General features: G+C 40.8%; 1 protein-coding gene across 5 annotated transcripts in view; it reads left to right on the plus strand.

Moving 5' to 3' along the window:
• Positions 1–5,702: 5,702 nt before the first annotated feature.
• LOC125709097 (probable G-protein coupled receptor 141) overlaps positions 5,703–21,823 on the plus strand; it is a 38,739-nt gene continuing 22,618 nt past the window's right edge. For 2 of the 5 annotated variants that reach the window (XM_048977172.1, XM_048977175.1), the window contains exons 1-4: positions 5,703–6,041; positions 8,246–16,382; positions 16,906–16,970; positions 19,719–19,835. In XM_048977172.1, the coding sequence (XP_048833129.1) occupies positions 8,256–9,131 (876 nt within the window). In that variant the 5' untranslated portion in view covers positions 5,703–6,041; positions 8,246–8,255 and the 3' untranslated portion in view covers positions 9,132–16,382; positions 16,906–16,970; positions 19,719–19,835. The remainder of the gene's footprint in view (positions 6,042–8,245; positions 16,383–16,905; positions 16,971–19,718; positions 19,836–21,823) is intronic. The other 3 variants (XM_048977171.1, XM_048977174.1, XM_048977173.1) reach the window with 2 other exon arrangements.

The following is a 21,823-nucleotide window of genomic DNA, read 5'->3' on the forward strand; positions in this document are numbered from 1 at the left end:
AGAGCTTTGCGGGGTGGTCAGCAGTGCTCAACTGGCTCAGCTTCCAGAGAAAGGACTGACCAGTTCAGCACACAGTATTTTGGACCAACTCCACTACTACCATCCAACTCCTGTTATTTCCAGGTCTTTGTCAGTACTAGAATGGCAATAGAAATTCATGAGCTAACAGAGTGCTCTTCCTGGAGTTACGTTGATTTGGTATGAAACCCTGCCAATGATATCAACAGAGGGGTCTTCCTTTCTCTTTCAGAGCCCAGATGAGTAGCCTGTGAAGTCAAAAATTGACATTGAGATGGATACCACTGAACTCCATAAGACAGCCTTCTGAGGAATGGTGACTAATGGAGCAGCACCTATGTCAGTGGATGACCAACATTCCACTTGGCAGGAGCTCATGGATATCACTGCTCATAAACTCCATGGGCCAACCGCCCAAATGAGTCCCCCATCTTCAGATATCTATAAAGCAACTGAAGCTCACCTTGGAAGTCAGCTATACTCATCTTAGCACCTGAGTATGATGAGTCCGATGGGCTCAGAGCTGGCAGACTTAGGCAAGCAGAGGGTCTAGCACCAGCTGCAAAGCTTCAAGTTGTGGTGGATCAAAGATACTCTTCTGTAAAGCTACACTGCCAAGAATGTGCTTGCCTTCAACATCAGATATCTGTAGAGAACTCGGAGGTGTAGGCAAGGTTGTCGCTGCTGCCTGGCAGATGATAGCGCTGAGACTTTGTATATCACCAGAACCAGGGGCTTGCGGTCAACAAACACAACAGATGGTCGCCTCTCTACTATGCAGCATAAATGTCAGATGGCCAGGTACAGGCCGTAGAGCTTGCAATCGAAGGTACTGTATTTGTACTTGCTGTGGCATAGCTGTCGATTGAAGAATGCAAGTAACTGCCAGGCACCACCACCCACTGCTCCAAATGTATGTTCGATACATCCATTGTAAGGCCTACGGGAACATCCAGCATGGTTGCCTCAGTAAGAGTCTGTTTTGCATCCAGGAATGCCTTATCCTTTTCCTGGGACCACATGACGGGGTGCTTTGGGGATTGGCCTTGCAGTGCGTCATATAAAGGGTGCCTGATCACAGTTGTTTGAAGAACAAACCAAATGATAAAGATTCCCCATCCCCAGGAATTTCTGGAGTGCTTGAATTGTGCAGGGCCATGGAAAGTTAGTCATGGCAGACACCTTGAATGGCAGAAGAATCTTGCTATGCATGGTAATGTGGTCCTAGAAAATCTATCTCGACACCATGAACAGGGACTAGGCCAGATTGATGATCAGCTCAAACAGATCTCAGACGTAGTTGAGATGTTTGGCCCTGGAGGAGTATGTCATTGAGGTAGACAATAAGGAAGTCCAAACCACCAAGGATAATGTCCATCAGCCGTTAGAATGTCTGCACTGTGAGTCTGCACTGGAGACACATTACGTTGTCTCAAAGCACTTTCTATCATTCCCACCAAAGCCCCAGTGAGCAAGCCAGAGGTGACAGTGGCAATAAAAACTCCCTAGAAGTAAGAAACATTGGAAGGGACCAGACTCAAAGGGGGAGCCCATCCTCCAGGGGCCAGCAGAGGACATCAAATTAACAAGATGGAAAAATCCTAATGAACACAAGTCCAAATTTTAAGATTTGAGTATCAATGCAGGAAAGTGATGGTAGGCAGGTGCTAGTGCTGCTTCTGACAGCAGGATGAACAGTAGTAGAGCAGCAGGAGAGACATTACTGTCACACCCTGCCTTCCTGCCCTTCCCCTTTTCTTCCAAGTGTGGTGTGGCTCTAATGAGCCAGGCTGTTCTGTGTCAGTCCTACCTATTGTTCCTGCCCTTCTGTGATTCGCTTCAGCTGCCTCTTGTTGTGCTCCCAACAAGTCCTTTGTATTTAAGTGCTTCTGATTTTGTGCTCCCAAGTCCTGTCATTAAAGTCATCCCCTTGGTGTGCCTGATATCTTCCCTGTGTTAGCTTTTCCCATTTTGACCCTTCACAATCAGTTTTTGTTTTCCCTGCCCTAGTTTTGGTTTAATAAAGCCCCTTTTGTTTGATTCCCCACACCTGCCCTTGCCTTCTTCAATGCCTGAATGTGAGTTTCAGGCAGAAGGATGGGCAGGCCAGAAGGATGTCACAGTAACACCCTGTTACTTTATGCGCTTCACTAATAATTACTGTGATATCTAAATTCTTGCTTCCTTTGTATATGGCCACACACAACTTCCTCTAACAAAGCTAAATATGGCATGATGGTTTTGTGTGGGGTGGTATGGCGGTGCCGTGGTTAGCAATGTTGCCTCATGCCTCTGTCATCCTGCCATGGCTACACGTGTGGGGTTTGCATGTTCTCCCCTTGTTGTCGTGGGGTTTCCTCCAGGTATTCTGGTTTCCCCCCAAAGTCCAAAACAATGCAGAGGCTAATTGGAGTTACCAAATTACCCATAGGTGTATGTGTATGTGTATGTGTGTGTGTGTGTGTATGTGTGTGTGTGTGTGTGTGTGTGTGTGTGTGTGTGTGTGTGTGTGTGTGTGTGTGATGGGTTGGCACCCCATCCTTGTGCCTCTGGATCCCCTGCTACTACAGTATGCAGTACCTACCTGCCTTAAATCAGCCACGATCATCACAGTACCAAAGGAAAAGTACTGCGAACTGCTTCAATAGCTACTGCCCAGTTGTTCTCCCATTATCACCAAATATTTCAAGAGACTTATCCTCTCTCATATTACGTTTGCCATCCCTTGGCATACCTTGATCAATAGCAGTTTGCATATCGTGCAAAGAGATTGACAGAAGATGCAGTTATCACAGCTCTCCACACAGCCCTCACACAGGGACACCTATGTAAGAATGCTGTCTGTGGACTCAGCTTTTAATACAGTCATCCCCCACAAACTAGTTCAAAAGCTGAGTAATCTGGGCTGACAGTACACTGTGCATATCGTTACTGGACTTCCTGAGTAACAGACCCCAGAATGTCAGGTGTCACATCATCCACTCTCATCCTGAACACTGGTACACTCCAGGAATGTGTCCTCAGTCCCGTTTTCTACTACCTATTTAGGCATGACTGCTTCCCCATCCATGCTACCAACACTATAGAAAGGTCTGTTGATGACACCACCATAGTAGGACTAATAATGGACAATAATGAGAGGAGGGAGGAGGTTCAGTGTCTGGCAGGACGGTGCAGCCACAGTATCTTGGACTTAAACATTACAGAAACAAGAAATCCTCAGGAAATCAAAGCGCACAGAGCACTCTGCCCTTTGCATAGATGGGGAGGAGGTAGAGAGTGTCAAGTTTCTTGGTGTGCACATCTCAGATGACCTCACTTGGACACAAATGAGTTATTAGAGGCACAATGTCACGGTGGGCCTGCGGTCACAGTGGGCTACCATAGGGTTCAATTGTAGGACCACTATTGTTTCTAATTTACATTAATAATATTGACACCAATACATACAGTAAACTGGTTACATTTGCAGATGACACCAAGGTGGGTGGTGTAGCAGATACTGAACTAGCAGCACAGATTTTACAACAGGATGTTGATTTAATTAGTGACTGGGCTGATACCTGGCAGATGAAATTTAATGTAGATAAATGTAAGGTGATCCAGGCAGGGAGCAGAAATATAAAGTACAGATATTTTAGGTATCCATTTTCCAAACCACTTATCCTACTGGGTTGTGGGGGGTCCAGAGTCTATCCTGGAAGCAATGGGCATGAGGCAAGGAACAACCCAGGATGGGGGGCCAGCCCATCGCAGGGCACACTCACACACCATTCACACTTACGGGAAATTTAGCAACTCCAATTAGCCTCAGCATGTTTTTGGACTGTGGGGAAACCGAAGTACCTGGAGGAAACCCCATGACGACATGGGGAGAACATGCAAACTCCGCACACATGTGACCCAGGCGGAGACTCGAACCCGGGTCCCAGAGGTGTGAGGCAACAGTGCTAACCACTGCACCACCATGCCCCCCCCCCCTGGATTTGATATATTCCACTGAAATGAAATGTAGCTGATCATGAGAAAAGACCTCCGTGTGTATGTTGATGCTTCCATGACCCACTCTTGCCAGTGTATAGGGAAGCAATTAAAAAGGCCAATAGGAGGTTGGGTTACATCTCTAGATGTGTAGAGTTTATGTCAAGGGAGGAGATGCTAAGATTATACTATTCCTTGGTATGACCCCACCTAGAATATTGTGTGCAGGTTTGGTCACCTTACCTTAAAAAGGACATTGCAACTTTGGAAAGGGTTCAATGTAGGGCTACAAGAATGATTTAAGATATCACAGTTTAAATGGACTTCATATTCGTTCACTTACATTTTCCCAGACTACCTTAAATCTGACAAGTTACCCCGATAAGCCAGTAACCCCGCTTCGTAGTACAGGCCACTGGTCTTACAGCAATGTCTCATGAGGAGAGATAGCTGAACTGAATATGTTCAGCCTTGAGCAATAGAGCCTAAGAGGGGACATGATACAAGTATATAAGATTCTAACCGGTCTGGATTCTGTTCAACCAAATACTAAAACTTGTGGCCATAGGTGGAAATTAGCGGGAGAACGTTTTAAAATGGATTTGAAAAAGCACTTCTTTACACAGCGTGTAGTTAGAGTATGGAATAGTCTTCCTGTTAGTGTAGTACAAGTTAAAACCTCGGGTTCCTTTAAATCAGAGCTAGATAAGATTTTACCAACTCTGAACTATTAGTTAAGTTCTCCCCAAACGAGCCTAACATAATGAATGGCCTCCTCTTGTTTGTAAACGTCTTATGTTCGCTCACATTTCCCGTGAGGTGGGGAAGGCCCAACAGAGGGTTTACTTTCTAAGGAAGGTAAGGCACGCTCACCTCCCTTATCACCTGCGGATCAACTTACACTACCCTCTCTCAGAGACATTTATACCGGCTTAACTCAAAAGAAAGCAAGATGCATTTCAAAGGATCTCACCCACACTGGACATTATCTGTTCTCTACACTGTCCTCTGGAAAAAGATATGGAACATTTAAGACCAAACCTAACAGATTAAAAAGCAGCTTCTTTCCACAGGCAGTCAAATGCATAAGTCCTCCTTCAGACTGATATGTAATGATCCCCCACCCCAACAACTGGAAGCTTTTTAAATCCCTGTCACTCTTATTTTTCATGTGAACTCTGTTATCATTTTGTACCAATAGCTCAGTATACTACTTCTTTGTGTTATGTTATTTATGTTCATAGTTATTTTTAAATTTTTTATGTCATTTTCTAGGCTGAAAATTCTACAGCTGCTAAAAAGTTTTTTGTTGTTTTTTAAAAACAATGACAATAAAGATCTATTCTATTGTAGTAGTTCATGTACTGCTCTCTGTAATAATATAAATGTTTCAATTACCAGGTTAAAATAATCAACGTTTTTTTACATTAGGATAGATTCTCAAAATGAAATATTCAATATTGAAAGATATTTCAGTATCGATCTGTACCGACGAGTTGGAGCAGGGACCGTAGTTGCTAAATTATTTACCAAAAAGTGTCCCGCGTTTTCATAGTTCACCCTATACGGATGCCGGTATACACGTTCATCTAAAAAAAAAAAAAACAGAAATGTCTCTTTTCCGGTTGTGCTGCAGGGTAAAGTATACACGAGAGTGAGTTAGTCTGTTAATAAATAAACTTAACAGGAAAAGAGAAAAAAAACACTTGCGAAATAGCTCACGAAAAGATGACGCTGAGGAAGATAGGGTGTTTTTCTCCCTGTTTGAGCGTCTTTTCTGCCTTCGTTTAATTTCCATCCATCCATCTCGTCTTGTAATTTCGTTTTTGTCAGAAACATTTACCCTGTTTTATGAACTTCACAAAATTAGACTTTCAGTTTCATCTTGAAAGTCTCAGACACATGCGTGGTTTCTGTGCCTTTGCTTGAAGAGAAAGTTGCAAGCAAATTGGTAGATATACCCGTGTGACGAAATGCAATAGCCTACCTTAAACACGGAACAGCGGTACGGTGGGTTTTAGTCCACACAATCTGGGAAAAAGGTATGTTGCTATATTTCATCCTCACGATTTTATAGCGATGTAACTTTTGTGATGTTTTTTTGTATGCAAATATATGTATGGTTTTACTTAAATAACAGAGCAGATTTTAGATAAAGTAAACACCTGTTGGCCTGTTTTTTTTTTTCTTTTTAATCATTTTTTAATTTGGTAAACTTATAGACCATGACAATGGGGGATGCTAAATTGGTAGCTTATGAGTGAATTTTTTATTGGATGACATTTAAAATCAAGTTTAAATTACAACATCAACCTCCACCAGTTTTTTAAACTGGCCAGTTGATTGCTATCTGTTATCGTGAAATTCACCACTAAAAAAATAAAACTTATCAGCATTTTGAGATCACTTTGAAGTATCGAAAATAGAGAACATTTTGAAGTGCACTTTAGCCTTACAAAATCACGTAGTCTTGAAAGGGAACTAAATGTCAGCAGAAAATTTAATAATATTGTAGAGCCGGCGAGATGGAACCGAGCAGCAGAGCCCAGTAAGTGCGCTGAGCATGCCGGGAGCGCTTGTAAATAGCCCCTGTCTGTAATTGCTGTAAATGTTGATACTTGTGCTGTGTACCCTTACTTGTGTGTGTACTCCGTCCATACTTGATCCTCGCGTGTCTCAGCCATTGTGTTATTACCCTACCGTGTGTGAGCCTTATTGTTTATTGTGTTACCTCTTCGCGTTTATGTATTGTTTTTCCCTTTGTGTATTGCTACTTACTGCGGGGCTCTTTTGAGGACTGCTGGTGCGTTTGAGCAACTTCGTGAAAAACCGTTTCCGCTCGTCCATCGCCGTCGTTGCCATAATGCCTCGGTCGGCCAAGCGTCACAGTATCTAGTTTTGAGACCCTTTATGACATGACATGTTGCTATTATAATGATGATATATACTCTTATCAAAAATAAAATACTGGTGGCATGGTGGTGTAGTGGAGAGTACTGTTGCCTTACACCTCTGGGATCTGGGTTCAAATGTCTGCCAGGGCCCCATGCTTGTGGACTTTGCATGTTCTCGCCATGTCGTCGTGGGGTGTCCTCCAGGCAATACAGTTTCCCCCCACAGTCCAAAAACATGCTGAGGCTAATCTTAGTTACCTGTAGGCGTGAATTTCTCAGCGAATGGTGTGTGTGTGTGCCCTGCAACAGGTCAGTGTCCCCCCCCCCCCCATTTGAGAAATGGATGGATAATATATTCACAATGAGCTGATATCCCAGTGTCAGGACCAGAAAAATAATCTGATGGCTGAGGGTGGGGTGGCAATGGTAAAAGTTGTTGACTAGGAGTGGAGGGTTGGTGGGCCGATAATCCATAGTCATGCCCATAGTCAAATTGAAAAGCAAATCTTTTTATCATCTTTGGATGACTGTTGCTGCTGTTTAGTTGCAGTCTCAAAACTCCTTGCATCAGCATGTTCTTTTGGTTGACGGACAGATATTTTTATTGAATAATGTATTTATTGTGATGGATGATAACAGACTATCAGTCTGATAGGTAGCTCAGAGTATTTTACTTTGCTTTGGATTTCAGAGTACTGTGGGAGTAGAAGTACATCAAAGTTTACTATTTTATGCTTTCCAAATGATTTAGCCAATAAGCTGTCCGCAAATAACTTCTTTAGAGTTTGTTGTAATTGTATGTTTTCCTACTTGAAGTCAAATGAAAAAAATAACGTTTTGTTTATGGCTGGAACAAAGGTAGAGGGGATGTGATCATGAACTGAGGCCTTGACTGGAGTAATGGGAAACGCAAGTTATCATTTAATAACATGCTTCCATCCATCCATTTTCCATACCGCTTATCCTACTGGGTCGCCGGGGGTCCGGAGCCTTTCCCGGAATCAATGGGCACGAGGCAGGGAACAACCCAGGATGGGGGGCCAGCCCATCGCAGGGCACACTCACACACCATTCACTCACACATGCAAACCTACGGGCAATTTAGCAACTCCAGTTAGCCTCAGCATATTTTTGGACTGTGGGGGGAAACCGGAGTACCCGGAGGAAACCCCACGAGGACATGGGGAGAACATGCAAACTCCACACACATGTAACCCAGGCGGAGACTCGAACACGGGTCCCAGGGGTGTGAGGCAACAGTGCTAACCACCAGTGCTAACCATTTAATAACATTACTGCTTCAAATAAACTTTGGAATGAGGAACTTATTTGACGTTGGTTCTTCTTTATAGGTGCCCCGGAATGAAGGAAGTCTTTGGAGTAATGAATTCAACTAACAATTCAACTAAAGCATTATCCGAGGAGCCTTACAGGATTACTTTAGTGACTATATACACCATAGCGCTTTTAGGAGGCAGTGTGGGGATCTGTCTCTTGTTCAGTGTACTAAAATCCAACTTGCAAACCATTACCACCATAGCGGTCACCAACCTATTAGTAGTGCATTCGATTTTCCTCCTGACGGTGCCGTTCCGAATCTATTACTATGTGACTAACATATGGAACTTGCATCAGGGTTTCTGCAAGATGGTCAGCGGTATGATTCACGGCCATATGTACATTGCCTTCCTTTTCTACACGATCATCCTGGGGATCCGCTACCATACCTTCTGCTCAATGGGGGATGAGGTGCAGTTTTACAGGAAGCTGCATGTGGTGCTTGCAAGTCTTATTGTCTGGGCCTTGGGATTACTCATAGGCTTCCCCGTGATCGATCTGATGTATGGGTCAAACACGAACTCCGCAGAAAAAAAGTGCTTCAATTTTGGCAAGGAGTTGCAGGCAAGCACTGCAGCAGCAGTATTGAATTATCTAGGCAGTGTGGTCATCATCGCCACCATCTTCGCTCTCACCTGCTGCCAGGGGCAGATTCTGTGGCGCATCTTTCGGCAGTACGGAGCTGACACACACACTCGGCAGGAGTTTGGAGTGCAGAAAAAAAACCTGTGTTTCCTGCTGGTCATGATACTCTGCTTCCTCCCGTACCACTTGTTTCGCTTCTACTACATTAGCCACTCTGCTGATTTTGAAAATGAGAATGAAGTGTTGCTGGCCTTCACGGCACTCAGTTGCTTCGATTCACTGATTTTTCTGGAAAGGAACAGTTTATGTGCATAGTCTGAATTGATTATGTAAAGTGGCATTTTTTTAACTATCTGTGGGTCCCTGAGGACTGGGTTGAAAATCACTAATATAAGAGAAAACTGGTTGTTTTTTTTCTGGCTTTTTTATCCTTGTGGTTGACGTCATTAAATGGCTTAGTGTGTGTGTTTCCTTAGGCAGAATATGACATCTAGTGGTCATTTTATTTATCACACGTTCAGAATGGTTATTTATATGTAATGTTTAACTAATCATTTAATTTTTTCTGACAGTTCAATACTAATTTTCAGCTTAATATAATAGATGAAAAAATATATATTTGCAAAGTTAAACTGACCCCTTGCCGGAATACTATGCTTTAGTTCGGGCGATTTTTTTGACGCTGATAGATATTAAAATAACAAGGCACGCTGTGTATTATGATGTCTCAGGTGATACTTTGAATGGCAGACACGAATTTGCCACCTCATTTAGCCAAGTATTACAAAAAGATTGCATTTAACTTTCTAACAGAGGCACGTGTACGCCTAGTTGTTGGTGCCCATGATCAAATGATAATATGCAACTCCTAAAATAAGTAGGTCAGCAAACCGCATCAGCCCTTGCTGCACGGTGGATGACACGAGACAAGTATTCAGAAGCAATTCGGAAATGAAAGTGACGTGGCAGCTCGTGCAGTGGACTTTCCCATCCCCTCTCCCCTCCCAGCTACCGCACATAAAACGTGGAAGCCTAATTCGGAAATATTTGCATTTACTAAGCGCAAATCAATGTTCCAGATAGCGCTTTGATGTCGCGAAGTGCAAGTTGTATTTTTTATTTTAATGTCTGACAAAGTCGTAAATGATATAACTTGCCGAAATTATTTTAATGAGAGCTGCGATCGGTAAAACTCAAAGTGTTTAATGTGTGTTGATTTGCATAAGCATTCGTCTGCCATGTCATTAAAATTTCTCATCACCCGCTTGTCTCCCGCATGGGTTTATTTGGAGAGCGTGGAGGAGATAAGGGCCTGTGAGATAATGAATGCCTTCTTTCTGATTTCCATCCCTCTCCTACGGATACCATTTCCGTGTCTTGTGTCCTTCTCATCCGCGATGGGCAAATAGTAAAAAAATCTCATTTATGCTGCGAAATTCGGACAGTTGAAGTCTTTTTATTCCTCTGCCATTTGCTTACGCACACTCAGTTGTTTTACCAGAACTTGGCATTTTTAAAAATATATAAATAATCTTTCGAGGACATATATGTTTTGCGAAAATTTACTTTACTTGAACATTTGTTCAACACATTCTACAGTATTGTTATTTCCCAAGACAGTTTTTTCAAACTATGGGACATGTTCTCCAGTAAGTGTATTAAGTGACAAAGCATCCTTATAAGATTAGCATCCCAATGTAGGTCAGTCTTATCAAAAGCCATATTTATATCAAACGACATTTATTTTGTCAAGGTACTCAGATGTGCTGATAGGCTTTGAGAAAAAAAAGTCCCAAACTGGTGCTTAACACTGCTCCTGCTGCTCATTAATATGTCCATAGAAATGAGCGCAGGTCTAGCATGATATTGATTATCTTGATCGCAGTCGTGTGCCCGCTAGTTCAGATGGTAGGGGGGACATTATACTCTAACACCTGGAGGATGAGCCGGTGACCATGTTAATGCAAAACTACAAAAACACCTTCTGCAGTTCATTACCGATGTAATCTGTGTTACTTTGGGGTAGTTCTCTATGGACTGCCAGACATCGTACACTGACTGCTGTGCTCTCTCCTCCGTAACCCAACTGTTAGATGACTGTTAGGCATCTTGGACCCACACGGTGCAAACCTGGGAGGAGTTAGCTGTAGTATAGCTGCACTCGAGACTAGTACAACAGCTCACTGCTGCCCCGGCCGTTGCTGCACCTATCTAGGCCCCTAGGCTGTCATTCAGGAGATGGCTACACAGCAGCATTTTATCAAGCACTTTCCCTCTTATGGAGGAGATGGCACTGAATGAGCCTGCCAGTTTTATGCAGTGTCCATGTATTTTTGGGTGCTTCTAGTCTTATTTTTAACAATGACTTCTGGGTCAGTTTCCATGTGTCGTGACGCTGATCCTGCTACATGGGTGATATAACGTCACGTCACGCCCCTCATGTCACGACAGGAATTTTAACTGCTTGTACCCGTTTTCTTCATTAAGCATCATTGAGCTGTTGATTGAATTAATCATGTGATTAACATCATGTTAATCTGAATTCTTTGATTGAACTGTCATATCATTATCCAGTTGCTATTAATTTCAAGATGCAAATAATAAGTGCCATAGTGAAAAAAATAAGGCTTCTAAACATTTTTGATCTTGAGTATTAGTTTTTAAATTGTCTTTCCATTTATAGATTTTAAACAATCAAGTAAAAACCTGTTGAATTTATATTCGCTTAATTGCAGTTCATACAGATTGTCTGACATTCTTTACAACATAATTAAACATAGTCTCAGTCTTCGCAGCAATTTCATAATTCCATTATTGCCATTATACTTATAACTTTATGTCTTTTCACTCTCATGGTTTAATTTGTATTCTTTATTTTTACGGATATTACATTAGATGTGTGGGGCAGCATGGTGGTGCAGTGGTTAGCACTGTTGCCTCACACTTCTGGGACCTGGGTTTGAGTCTCCGCCTGGGTCACATGTGTGTGGAGTTTGCATGTTCTCCCCATGTCGTCGTGGGGTTTCCTCCGGGTACTCCGGTTTCCCCCTACAGTCCAAAAACATGGTGAGACTAATTGGACTTGCTAAATTGCCCGTAGGTGTGCATGTGTGAGTGAATGGTGTGTGAGTGTGCCCTGCGATGGGCTGACCCCCCATCCTGGGTCGTTCCTTCCCTCGTGCCCATTGCATAGGCTCTGGACCCCCCGCGGCCCAGTAGGGTAAGCAGTTTGAAAAATGGATGGATGGACATTAAATGTATTACAATATGTTGTGCATGTGTTTGGGAGGGGGGGGGGTTGTTGTGCATGTTTGATTTTACATTTTCGTAGTGTATACACGAAAGCGTTTTTGTCATCCTTCCTCTGAGCAGATTGCTGGAGCAGTCAAACCTTGCAAATCCATTTAAAATCGTTTATTTCTGGCGAACCATTTACAGCACTCAGTAGGTCATTTGTAGATCTGAATGATGTGCTTTTTGCCACACATCAAGTTAATCTGAATTTGCAGATTCTTCGGTGAGGCTGTAACAAAATGTCAACATGCAGGATGGTGGTTTATTTGCAGTTATTCTGTTTAATTCAGTTTAATATTAGTGACTGGTGATAATTCACAGGGCCCCGGCTGTTAACCTTGGCTGTCATTCAGAAGGCAGCACCAAATGAACAGTGGCTGATCACAGATTAAGCATGAGATCACAGATGAATGAATGCATCAACCTTGTTGCTGGTCAACCCCTTCCTGTTTTACTTCAACTTTTCCAAGCATTTAATCTTTTACTATGGACCTGATCTCATTACTGTTACGTGTCATCAAGTCGGGCTCGACTCCCGGTGACCGCAAGGCTGGCGTACTGCCTGGGTCCCGATGACATGTATGTTGTTGTCATGATACTGTAGCAGGTCTTATAAAATACTCATGTGTAAATTTGGTATTTTCTGCTTGATAATGCAGGTTTAATTTGTTTAAGAATCAATGCTTGTTTACCATGTGGTCCGTGATATTCTTGGAGATCTCTGTCGATCCAAAAGGTATCGGTAGTGTCTTCATGTCCTGCCCCTTCTTTGGCAGCTTTTGCATTCAACAAAGAAAATACTGAATAATTTGCACATTGTCCATTTGCACAACCTTTACCACTAAATCAGATATTTAACTGATACAGCAATGTGCAGTGCTACGATGGCGCTAGGCGACAAGAATTTTTCAGTTCCATTATAATCTTGTGGGGCCACCGTTGTATATGTGGTCCGTTGGTGACCGAAATGTTGTTATGCGGTGCATGACTGTATATTTTTTTATTTATATCTTATGTATTTATATCTACCCCATATTTACTATCTTATGTCTTGGTATGTCTTTTATTTTTATGTCATACATATGTATTTTTTATGTTTTTTTTTTTTTTTGCTCAATGACCAAAGATATTTCATCTCATTGTATGGTGCATGCGTCACGAAAATACTTTGACTTGACTTTGACTTTATTGTCTTACATGCACTCAATTTGATCAGTTCTACCAAATCATTTAAAATGTTTAAAATGAACGTTATATGTTATTTAGAGTTTTAAGACATTTTTTTTTTAATGCAAGTATTTTTTTGCAATATGAAATATATCAGTATGTTGCTTCAATTCATGACAATGGCCTGAGGAGGACATTTGAGGTCGAGAAAGTAAAGTTCCAGGCCAAGATTTTGCTTTAACCAACTACTTATGTCCTCTGTGACTGTGACTCTTTACACTGAACTGGTTGGTTGAAACAAAATCTTGGACTGGATTTTTACTTTCTGGAACAGAAATGTCAGCTTCTGCAGATGTCAAAAAAAAATCTGAGTTCAGGTTTTAACATGCCATACCACCATGTCATCTGTGATGTAAAACTTCATTTATATACATATATGTATGTGTGTATAGATAAACTGCAGACTAGATCTTCTCTTTTTCTCATTAATGAAGATTGAAGATAATTAATGGTAGTGATTTATGGGACTTCAGTCCTGCTTGTAGAAGCCTGTTACAGGCTGTCCTAGCAGTGTACTTCACACCTGCACTTAATGTTAACGGCCGTCTCTGGCATTTTGCCCTTTACCTGGCTGGTTTCTGGTCATTCCCAGTGTCTCCTGCTTCACCTTATTCTTGTGTACTGCTGTCTTAGAGATTTTGAGCCTGGAAGCAACCTGCTGCTCAGCCTAGCCTTCTGTCTGCAGAACCAGGATTAAACCAGAAAATGCAAACTAAAAAACTACATGGAGTGGTCTCTTAATGTTTTCCAGAGCTGTATGTAACCATCTGAAGAGGTCATGGGTTCAGGGCCATAGCCTTCAGGATTTTTTTTTCAATGGAAATCAAATTTATATGCAGGTAATGAGATGCATTATATGCAAGTCACACTGCTGAACTGTAGTCTAACTCTTATATCTAAATAATAGCACAAGATTGTTCACTGTGTTCTAACAGGAAGTTCAAAATGCCTGTATTTTCTCACCAGGGACATACCCGAAGACAAATAGCAGCTATATCTCTGAGCCAAACATCAATACTACCCTTCTGTATATGACCTAGGTCACAACAATATGTTAAACGGTTTTCCTTTAAACATTCACAAATTCAATCCCACCTGAAGTTCAGCTTATATTATAGTATACAAAATATTTCAGTTATTTTGTAGAAATATACATCCCTAAAATCATTATTTTGGTCCTTCAATTACAATCAGACACTCAATGCAGGGTTATAACTTGTTTGTTTTTATGTAGGATCAAGTGAACTTCAGGTTGTTATACGTACAAACCGTTAATTAAAATCAAGATGATGGAAATATCATTTAGGTTAATGAGGCACTTATATTCCCATAATTTTGTAGGGTGATCTCTGGAACTACTTCAGAAAAAAATCAGAGTGAAATACTGCAGTTGTGTAAACGACCACATTAAGCAAGTTAAGTGGGGGGAGGTGAAGTTATTTTGAGCTCTTGGGGACCCGTTTTGTCATCAGTAAGTACATTCCAGCAAAATCGATTGCATTCTGTTGTATTATATTATTTATATAAAAAGAGAGAATGGAAAATAATCTTAAGTAGAGTTTGCCGTAGGTCAAAACAAAGCATTTTGTTCTTTTTTTGTTTGCTCTATAGAGACCTTTTTTATACCAAAAATCAATTGCTGCAAACACAGTTTCAATTGCTGCAGTTAATACATTCCAAGTATGTAATATCTTTTTCTTGAACAGGGCAATGTATCTCCACCACATTTAGCTGTGTTTAATTCACCCATTCTCTCTCCACAATAGGCAAATACATTTCCCTTTTGTTCTTTCAGTAATAGATTTCTTTAATGCGGCTTATGTGTAATTTAACAAAAACGATCACACTTGTATGAATTAAAAAAACCATTTGGTTGGTGTATTCTGAACATTGCACTCTGAATACATGAATAGTAATATAATTACAATATGCAATAAAGGTTAACTAATTTTTCTGAAAATCTTCTTTTTGAAAGAGACATTCACCAGAAAAGGTTCTGAATGAGACATTCACACCTGTATTAATGCATAAAAGAAGGTTTATGAATTCTGTGTTTTATTCAAATGTATAGGCTTTGTTTGGGTACTCTGAGTCAGTCAGGATTTGTTTGTTTTTATATATTTTATGCAGTTTTGTTAAACTTTACATTGACAGAGCTTATGTCCCCACGCCCTCGCCGTGACAATGTTATTAACTTGAAATGGCAAAACGGACAATACAACTTTAGGACTCAGCCTTAATATGTGTGAATCTTTTTCGAAACTTGAAAAAGTTATGATCTTTCCATGAACGTTGCTTTGAGAGTCACAGAAGTCCATGTTGCACTCTGTAAATGCTTCTCTGAAGTTTGAACAACAGCAAACTTTAGGAAAGAAACAGTTTGCTGCAAAGACCTCCACTGCTGATTTGTATCCCGTCAGCCAGCGCTGCACAAGGAGATGGATGGCATGACAACCTGACAAACTGCAAAGCTATAACTAAGACATTTACCTTCACACATCGGTGGTATCTCATGTATATTATGCTATTTGCATGAAGCTTTATCCTGTTTGTTTCCATAGTCGATCAATTAATTTTTTTACCAGCCAAGATAATCGTAAAGACATCCTGCCAAGTGCTGATGACAGGCGATGAGTGTGAGTAATACTGAACTTCCTTTACACGGAATGTCATTAGTTCGACTAAGAATATTAACAGTTAAGTGGACTGGGAGATACTTGATTGGGAATTGGGATCTGACATTTTCATTGCCTGGAACACGTTCTTTTGACATAATCAGCACAGCACCCAGAACAAACATACCAGTGTCTTGTTTCAGGAGGTTGTGTTGAAGAAGGCGTGTTTCTGAAAGGGAAGAGAGAACGGATTATGTAAGTCTATGAGAAGGATTTGTCCGTGCTTGCAGTGAGCGTGGATTGAGCATGACGTGGGATGTATTTTTCACCCTCCTATAGGTGCAATAATAAAGTAGCTGCTTAAACCAGGTTCAACTGGAAACGCGTGATGTGGGGCAGGTGGTGCATTCAAGGGGTGCTTAATGAACAGGTTTGTATCGTGGCCTGGTGCTTATTTGTGTATAAACTATCGCTTTAACATTCCAGATACACACCTTATTTCCAGCACTCAGCTTCATGTGACAGGCCAGTATTAAGCACTGACAGGCTGACACTGTGCTCGGTAGGGTGGGAAGAATAATTGTTTCCTTTTTTTTTCCTTTGTGCTGGAAGAAAGGACACCGCTGTCCAGAATGCCAATGACAGTGAGAGTGTTTAAAGCGTCCTGCTTCTAGAGTAATCTGCCGCGATTGTGTAGCAGTTAGGGGGCATTGTCTCTTTTGCCAAGTTCTGTAGCCTTTTGTTCAGCCTGGCTTCTTTGCCTTGGCATTGCACATGATCCCGAATAGTGACATCTCACCATGCAATGAGTTGATTTTTATTTTCTGCCCATCCATCCATCCATCCATCCATCCATCCATCCATCCATCCATGGTTTGTTTTCAAAGTGGTCTGTCGTGCAGATATCTGTTTTGTAGTTTAATGTGTCAGTGGTCTCCTGTTGTCACCCCCAGCCCTACTCAAGACTGAGTGGTCATGCTAGAACTAACCAGCAGATGTCACCAAAATCCTGTGATACGTGAGTTTTTTTTTTTGCTATGATCCCATTAGAACATGATTTAAGAACAAACCTCGGAATACTTCCTGTTGCTTCCACTTATGTGCATCCTGTCCCTGTACCATCCTACTTTATGTACCGAAGACTTTCAAGCCTCCATAAATATGCATTTTTTAATGTTCCTTAAGATATCCCATGACCGTTCACAATTTCACTTAGATGCGGAGAGGTTTTTTTCCAATATTAAAGTTTTTTTAATAGTTAGAAGGATCTTAGTTGTAGAACACAAAAGCAACATAATTAATTATTATATCTTACATGTGGCCTAACTTAAATCTCAACAATTAATTTTAAACTTCTTGTCCTTGAATTCCCAGTGATATATCTGCAAATAAAATCCCCCAGCCTCAGGCTGTATGTAGGATTCATACAGTTTTTGTTTGCAAAAAAGGTTACATCTTTTCTCTTTATTTTGATTTGAGAAATCGCATGCTGGCAGTGTAAGTGCAGTTTATGCTTAATGCCATTATGTCAGGCCATGAACCAATTCACCATTTAGCAAGGAGCTTGAGGAGAAAGAGTGTTCCCCATAATATTTCTCACATGCATTTACCCATAATCCCCCAATCTGCAGCAGATCAGTTACATATTTTTTCTTTTTTATAGTCCCCAATTCCAGATGCTATTCAAGCCTAGATTAACTTACACTTCCTCCCATCACTTTATGGCCCCACATCAAGCAAGATTTAAGGATGAGAGAAAAACAACTAAACAAACAAATAAGAAACTGACCAACAATTTCAGCTATTTCTTGCACACGACACACCATCCTCCTTTGAGACTTTTTCCCCCGATCATGCACCAGACCAAAGCTGTGTGTTCTGCTCAAACTGGTCCTCAGCGGCAGCGACTTTCCCCATAATTTTGTGCACCGGAGAAAACATTTGTGAAATATGCTCAGTTAAAATTAAAGTGATTCAGTGCAGTGATCTTTCTCTACTAAATGTGTCACTTTTTTCAGTTGTTCCCTAATATCCTTTACAGTTTCAATATAAGATTAGTGTTTTCTATGCTGCCACAGTTTCAGTAACCTACTGAATTATTCACTGTGGCATAACCTTGAGATATCAAGTTAGAAAGACCTTGATTAAAACAGGAAGTCAAAGTTCCTTTAGTCTCCTTCAGAAGGCATATTTCTTTATATAGAAAGTTGAAGGATAATTATGAAATACACACAAACTTAGAATGAATAAGAGTGTGCAGTGCCTCCCTTATGCATGCAAGAAATGCTCCTCTAATTTATATATAAAATAATTATATTTTGGGCAAAAAGCTGCTTTGTGATGGTGAGGTAAATAAAGTCCAAGGGCATTTATTTGAATATGTGCTCAAAAGAGAAAAAAATGTGAGAAATGTGATGCATTGTGATGCAAATGATTCCAGACATACCAAGGTGTTGTGGACTCTGTTCGTTTAGGCAGAGAAGAAAAAGTAAAAGAAATGGCTGTGATACATGTGGCCCTTGGTTTTGATAGCAAGCTAACACCTCTGTTTCGATGTGCTATCAGTAACTCTCTGCTAAATTCCCATAGAAATCTGGTGCCGGTGTGCTTCTTCTCATAGTTTAAAGTATTATTCAGTCCCATAAGCGCAGAGGTCCGTGCCATAATCGAGCTCCCCAGTTTGTCCCAGAATCTTCCTCTTGGGTTAAATCTGGGGCTCCATGTTCTGATGTTCTGCTAAGCTCTTCTTATAGAAGTACTACAAACTTCCCTTGTCTTCTGTGTTTTTATGTCTGGAATAATCTTATTACACTGCAGATGAAGCCTGGTAGAAATATATAAATGTTTAAATGATCGTTGGACACATTCATAGCTTGCTAGGGTCTACTGGTTTATCTAACAGAGGAATCTGTTCTTCTGTATTCTTTACAGACGCGCCATCCATCTTTTCTGTAGATCCATCCATTTTCTACTTCCCCTCTTTGCCTGAGCTTTGGGGTGAGATCCAGCTTTTCAGTTCCATTAGTTTGCGGGAGTTTCCACAGTGTCCATTGAAACTGTTGATGTCGTCCAGCCGAAACTTCATCACCAAAGTCAAATTGTGATAATATTTTAATCACTTGGGGTTTTGAAACTGCAGTCAGAAAATCCATTAAAACACCTGAAAATAGTTAATTGAAATGATACAGCGCAGGCAGTGATAATATTCCTTACATTTGTTTATAAAAAAAAAATCACAATGGTAAATTACAGATTACATCAGATATATTTCATCTGCGAAATTGCTGCAGACGATTGGAAATGCGGCGGCACTCTCCGGGCGCTTTTTGAAAAGTTCTCGATACACCAGCGTTAACTTCCTGTAACACCCCACCCCCACTCACCGAAGATTGAAAGGGGTGGTCCGTCGCCTTAGCAAGCTCGGAATGACATAAGGCCGCATGGCCATTGTTGTCCAGTTGTTCAGCTTAGTCACCTCCACAAAATCTCGAGTGCAAGGAAGGCGCTTTCGTTATATTCCAGCCACCGGTGGCCTTATGTATTTATTTTATTTATTTATTTTTTTAAGTGTTCACCCCAGAACTCTGATCAGCATCTTCGCTTTCATCAGCCTAATGCACCCATAACCCCCCTGCTTTTAATCTCGCGTGGCTTTCGCTCTCTTACATAATTTCATTTCCTTAATCGTTTTTAATAATGGTTCCTTCTTGGTGGCCTGTTGCAATGATCTTTTTAATATTGTAAATCTTCTGCTCTTGCCTTTCAGATGCCCTGCTGCACCCACCCTCCCCCCCCCCTTTTAAGACATGACAAGGGAGTTTGAGATCAACGCCCTTTGTCCAGTTGGACGTCTCGGCCTGTCTTGCGTGTACGGACAGGTGAGGTACGAACACTCATCAGAAAAGTAGTGGAACATCTTGTCCCACTAAAGGGTTTTTGTGTTATATAAACATGTATGTCTCTCACTGGCTTGATTAAATTGCAAGGTACAATGCAAAATTAATGGTTTTATTTTCAGTAAAAGAATACTTTAATCATGCAATTACAATAAGAGCCTTGTTAATATTCAGAACTTCTCCACAATCTTCCACTCAGGTGAATTAAGTCACTCAAGTAAACTCGACTGATCCGTCGCCCATTGTGCTGTGAAACTTCTCCACAATGCTTCTTTCAATTTCGTTTCTGTGCACCTTTGATGGGCACCATCCAGTTAAGCGGCCTCCATGATCACCCGTGCCGATATTTTGCCTTCAAAAATATGTACGTACGGAATTGTCTTCTCTCAAACTGTGAATTACCTCCCCTCATCAGCATAAACTATTAATGCTGATTTTCTGCTTTGGATGTGGTTATTTTCACATGCCTTGCTACAGCCGGGATTGTTGAATCTTTAATACCAGCCAGTGCTGTTGTTGATACCAAATGGATTCTCTGTGAAGTCTTCTCTGTGACTCCATAATCTCTATTTGGATACCACCAGATCATTATTTTTTTTCCCTTTTCCAGCCGATATATTCCATAAAATCTTCCATGGTAGGGTCTCACTGGCAATTAGTAATGCAGGTGTGATATAAGTAGAGACATTGAGCTTATGACCAGAAGGTTGCATGTTCTAGCCTAGTTGTCCTCATGGGAAGAATACTTAGCTTCACTTGCCTTGCAGGATATCAAACTAGTTGCAAGCAACTTTAATTATTTTTGATATAAGATTTTGATAATGCATAGAAATTCAAGATGTTAAATGCACACATTGTTGTCCAGTGAGACTTAAGCACACAACATCTGGCAACCCAACAGTAGCAGTGCTTTATACAACTGGCATTCAACTGTTCAATTTAACTGGCATTTAGCTGATAAATATTAATATTATTCAGATTTTTACAGTATTTGTGCCAATTGCCATTTTAAATAAACCTCAAATTATGACAATTTAAACAATTGGATGCACAGATGCAATATTGTGTTTGTTAACTATGAACATTTTTAACTGTTTACTGTCTTCCCCAGCTTAGTCAAGACACACCCCAGGCCTCTGAATACAGGATTGCTGGTATAAATGAATTCCACAGCTAGTCTGTGAATAATGAACAATACCTCAGTGATGTGCGATTAATTATTAGGGAATGTTTTCACAACAAGCACTAAATATGTGAAAGATGTCTGATGGACGCCACTCAGGCCTTTGGTACTTTTAAGGACAAGTGAAGGAATTCTATGCTCTGAAGTAATAGAAGTGCATATTACCTAATTTTGTAAATACATTATTCACTTTTCATTTAGGGCACAATACATTTTCCTGTCCATTTTGTTATAGTGAAGCATATATTGAGCATAGCAATTGTTTCTGAATTTAAATTTTGATAGTACACTCCATTATTATTTGAATATCATCCATCCATCCATCCATCCATCCATCCATCCATCCATCCATCCATCCATCCATCCGTTTTACATATGACTTATCCAGTCAGGTCTGAGCTTTCCCCAGGAGGCAGTGGGACACCCTGCACTGGATGTTGCCATATTGTTTATATTGTTGATTTGTCTCACAGACTTGGAAAAAGTTTTATGAAGTATTCAGAGAAGTGTCTTGTCTCTTCACGTCAGTACGACGGTGTCTCCTTTCATGGATTTCAATGTCTGTAAACTATACACTCAGCAGAATTATAAATGTAATAAAACTTGGATTCCGTTATACAAAAAAAAAAAAAAAAGACTTAGACTTGACAAAATCATGCACCGCAACAGCCATTTGTGATGAGGTCTGACTTGAGATAAAATTGCTGATGGCATTTTTTAAATCTCCAATAGTGATGCTGCGTTTTGCTGTAGCACTCTATTCACCGACCAGCCATATTGTACAATAACATT

This window comes from Brienomyrus brachyistius, chromosome 15, assembly GCF_023856365.1.
Source record: "Brienomyrus brachyistius isolate T26 chromosome 15, BBRACH_0.4, whole genome shotgun sequence".
Lineage (NCBI taxonomy): Eukaryota > Metazoa > Chordata > Actinopteri > Osteoglossiformes > Mormyridae > Brienomyrus > Brienomyrus brachyistius.